The sequence below is a fragment of the Lagenorhynchus albirostris genome, chromosome 1 (genome assembly GCF_949774975.1).
Source record: "Lagenorhynchus albirostris chromosome 1, mLagAlb1.1, whole genome shotgun sequence".
NCBI classification, from domain to species: domain Eukaryota; kingdom Metazoa; phylum Chordata; class Mammalia; order Artiodactyla; family Delphinidae; genus Lagenorhynchus; species Lagenorhynchus albirostris.
Window position 1 is genome coordinate 32,605,905 of NC_083095.1, and position 2,981 is coordinate 32,608,885.

Consider the following 2,981-nt stretch of genomic DNA (forward strand, 5'->3'; position numbering starts at 1 on the left):
CTTCTTCCCTAGGCAAATGGGGTCTTCACAGCAGTGCACTCTGGGGATGAACAGACCTCTTCCTTTTTGTTCCTGCAAAGCTGCATCCCCGGTCGCCCGCCTAAGCTACAAACAAATACGCTAATCCTCCCGGGAATCCTCCAGAGCCTCTCTGGTCGGCTACTGCCTGCTCCTCGATCTTTTCATTTTAACTCGCAACAGGGAGGAGATGCATCTAACGGGCCAGACGCCCAGGGGAGCCTGGCCACAGGCCTCCGCCCAGCACTCCGGCGCTGAGGGAGACTGAGGCTGCTCTCTGTGCACCCTCCCGCCCGCTGGGGTTTCAGGGCATCGGTATTATGATTTACATTCCACCGGGCCTCTGAGCCTAATCCCAAAGCGGATTAAGTTTTTTTTTGGGGGGGGGCGGTGAATATGAACGGGGAGGGGGAAACTGCTTTCAAATGTGTTCTTCGATGTCCTCCCTTGTCATCCGCAGAGCCTCCACAAAGGGACAGGGCTCAGCCATGGTGGATCCCGTGCCTGAAGAGGAGAAGGCGGGAGCCGAGCCGGGAGGCTCCGGAGGGGACGAAGCCGCCGCGTCCGTGCCCCCTGACTCCCAGGGCGCCCCGCAGCCCGCGGCGACTTCGGCCTCGGCCTCCGCCGCGGCGCCCCGTAAGGCTGAAGTCCCGTGCGCAGCAGAAGGCGGGCGGCGGGAGCAGTCCCCGCTATTGCACCTCGACCTCTTCAACTTCGACTGTCCGGAGGCCGAGGGCAGCCGCTACGTGCTGACCAGTCCCCGCTCGCTAGAGGCCTGCGCCCGCTGCGCCGTTAAACCCGTGGAGCTGCTGCCACGGGCCCTGGCGGACCTGGTGCGCGAGGCCCCCGGCCGCTCTATGCGAGTAGCCACTGGCCTGTACGAGGCTTACGAGGCGGAGCGGAGCGCCAAGCTGCAGCAGTGCCGGGCAGAGCGCGAGCGCATCGTGCGCGAGGAGAAGCGGCGCCTCTTCACGCCTTTGGGCCCCGCGGCCGCCGCGGCCTCGGCCCCTAGTGCTGGCAGCAGCAGCAGCTGCAGCAGCGCCAGCCTCCCGGCCTCGCCCGCACCGCGCGCCGCCCGCAAGGCCTCCTCCAGCCCGGCCCGGCCCCAACCTACGCCCGCGCGGTCGCGGGCAGGAAGGAAGAGCCACTCACTAGACTCCCTGTCCCGCCGGCGGGAGGGCGCCCTGAGCTCCGAGTCAGGCGCGTCGTCGTCGTCCTACAGCGGTGAGAGCCTGCGGGAGCTGCACTGGCCGCCGCGGGCCTCGGCCAGGAACAGCTGCCCGGCGGGGTCGGCGTCCTCTGCTCCCAACCCTCTGGGCCGCCCATCCGCCCTGGCCCTGGTTCCCCTCACCGGCCGCAGCTTCAGCCTCGGCGACCTGAGCCACTCGCCACAGATGGCTCAGCACGTGGAACGCATCGTGCGCCAAGTGCGCGCCGAGCGGGGTCTGCGCGCGGTGCCGGAGCGCGACCGGAAGATCGCGGCGCTGATGCTGGCGCGGCACCAGGAGGAGCGCCTGTTGCTGGAGCAGCGCGCCGCGGCCCACGGCCAGTGGGAGCAGCAGCGCGTCCGCGCCGAGCAGCGACGGGAGCGCGAGGAGCGCGAGAAGCAGCGCGCCCTGGAGCAGGGCCGCCGAGCCTGGGCCGCGCAGGTGGAGGAGCGGCGCGGCCGCCGGGGCCGCGAGGAGCGCGAGGAGGCGCGGCGGCGGCAGCGGCAGTGCGAGCGCAGCGAGGAGCGGCGGCGGGAGCTGGCCGAGCGCCAGGGACTGCTGCGGCGGGAGCGGGCGGAGCGCACGGCCCGGGAGGACCGACTCCGCAAGCTGCAGCAGGAACAGAACCTGAAGCAGCGGGAGGAGGGGCTGCAGGAAGTGCGCGAGCGGGCCGAGCAGGTGCGCAGGGAGCGCGCTCAGCGCGCGGCCCGCGCCAAGCAGAGTCAGGAGGGCCAGTTGCAGCGAGAGAAGCGGGAGCTAAGCCGGGCGGAGCGGGCGCGCCATGAGGCGTTGCTGCAAGGCCGGGCCCGGCTGGAGCGCCAGGAGCGCGAGGGCCTGCGGAGCTCCCTGGAGGCCAGCTTGGGCCGCGCGCAGGAGAACTACGAGCAGTTGGTGGAGCAGCGCACCCGGGAGCTGCGCGAGCGGGCCCGGCGGGAGGAGCTGCAGGGCCGGCGGGCCAAGGAGGCGGCCGAGCGCAAAGACCGGGAGCATCAGGCACACCTGGAGGCTCTGGCCCGGGTGGGCGAGCGGCGGCTGCAGCACGCGGCGCAGGCGGCCGAGGAGGCGGTGCAGCAGAAGGCGCGGCGCGTGGGCCAGAGCCGGATGGAGAAGGAGCGGGCCCAGCGGGCCAACAAGGAGAAGGTGGAGAGGGACGAAGACTGCCGCCGGCGGGAGCTGCTCCAAGCCATCGGTCGCAAGCTGGAGCGCAGCGAGCAGCTGTCTCGGGACCGGCGCAGCGCGCTGGAGAGCGCCCGCTCCACAGCCCGGGCCTCCTTCCACGTGCGCGAGAAGGTACGCCAGGAGACCAACACGCGCTCCTTCGATCGCATGGTTCGCGAGGCCCAGCTGCACGCCAGCCTGGACCGTAAATGACCGCCGCCGTACGCTGGCCGGAGTGCCACGCTCAGCCCCGTGGGGCCTCTTTTGGCCATTTTGACCGGACCGTGGGAGTCCCCAGTCTGGGCGCGGCACCGCAGCGTCGCCAGGCTTCTGACCAATGAGGCAATGAGAGGACCGACGTGTGAGACCTTTCAGTCCGCCGCCATTGTTTTTAAAAACTGACTTCGTTTGGAAATGACATAGCACAGTCTTTGACCACATCCAACCTTGGTGGCTCCCGCATCGCACCGGTCCTTGCCAATGTTCCCATTGTGTCTGTTGAGTTGGAAAAGAAAAAAGCTGGGAGAAAGGGGCTGGGTCGAGGCTGGGGGAGGGGAGGGAAAGGAGACAGTGCAGAGGTGACTGCCCCCTCCTGCG

General features: G+C 69.4%; 1 protein-coding gene across 1 annotated transcript; it reads left to right on the plus strand.

Annotated features, from left to right (window-relative positions):
- The first annotated feature begins 506 nt into the window (after nt 1-506).
- On the plus strand, nt 507-2,597 carry CCDC177 (coiled-coil domain containing 177). The gene has a single exon (XM_060166628.1). It carries the CDS (start codon nt 507-509, stop codon nt 2,595-2,597), a length of 2,091 nt encoding a protein of 696 aa, XP_060022611.1.
- The last annotated feature ends 384 nt before the right edge of the window (nt 2,598-2,981 follow it).

Bases quoted from the DNA above. Each gene is read 5' to 3' on its own strand.
- CCDC177 (XM_060166628.1), top strand. From the start codon at position 507: ATGGTGGATCCCGTGCCTGAAGAGGAGAAGGCGGGAGCCGAGCCGGGA.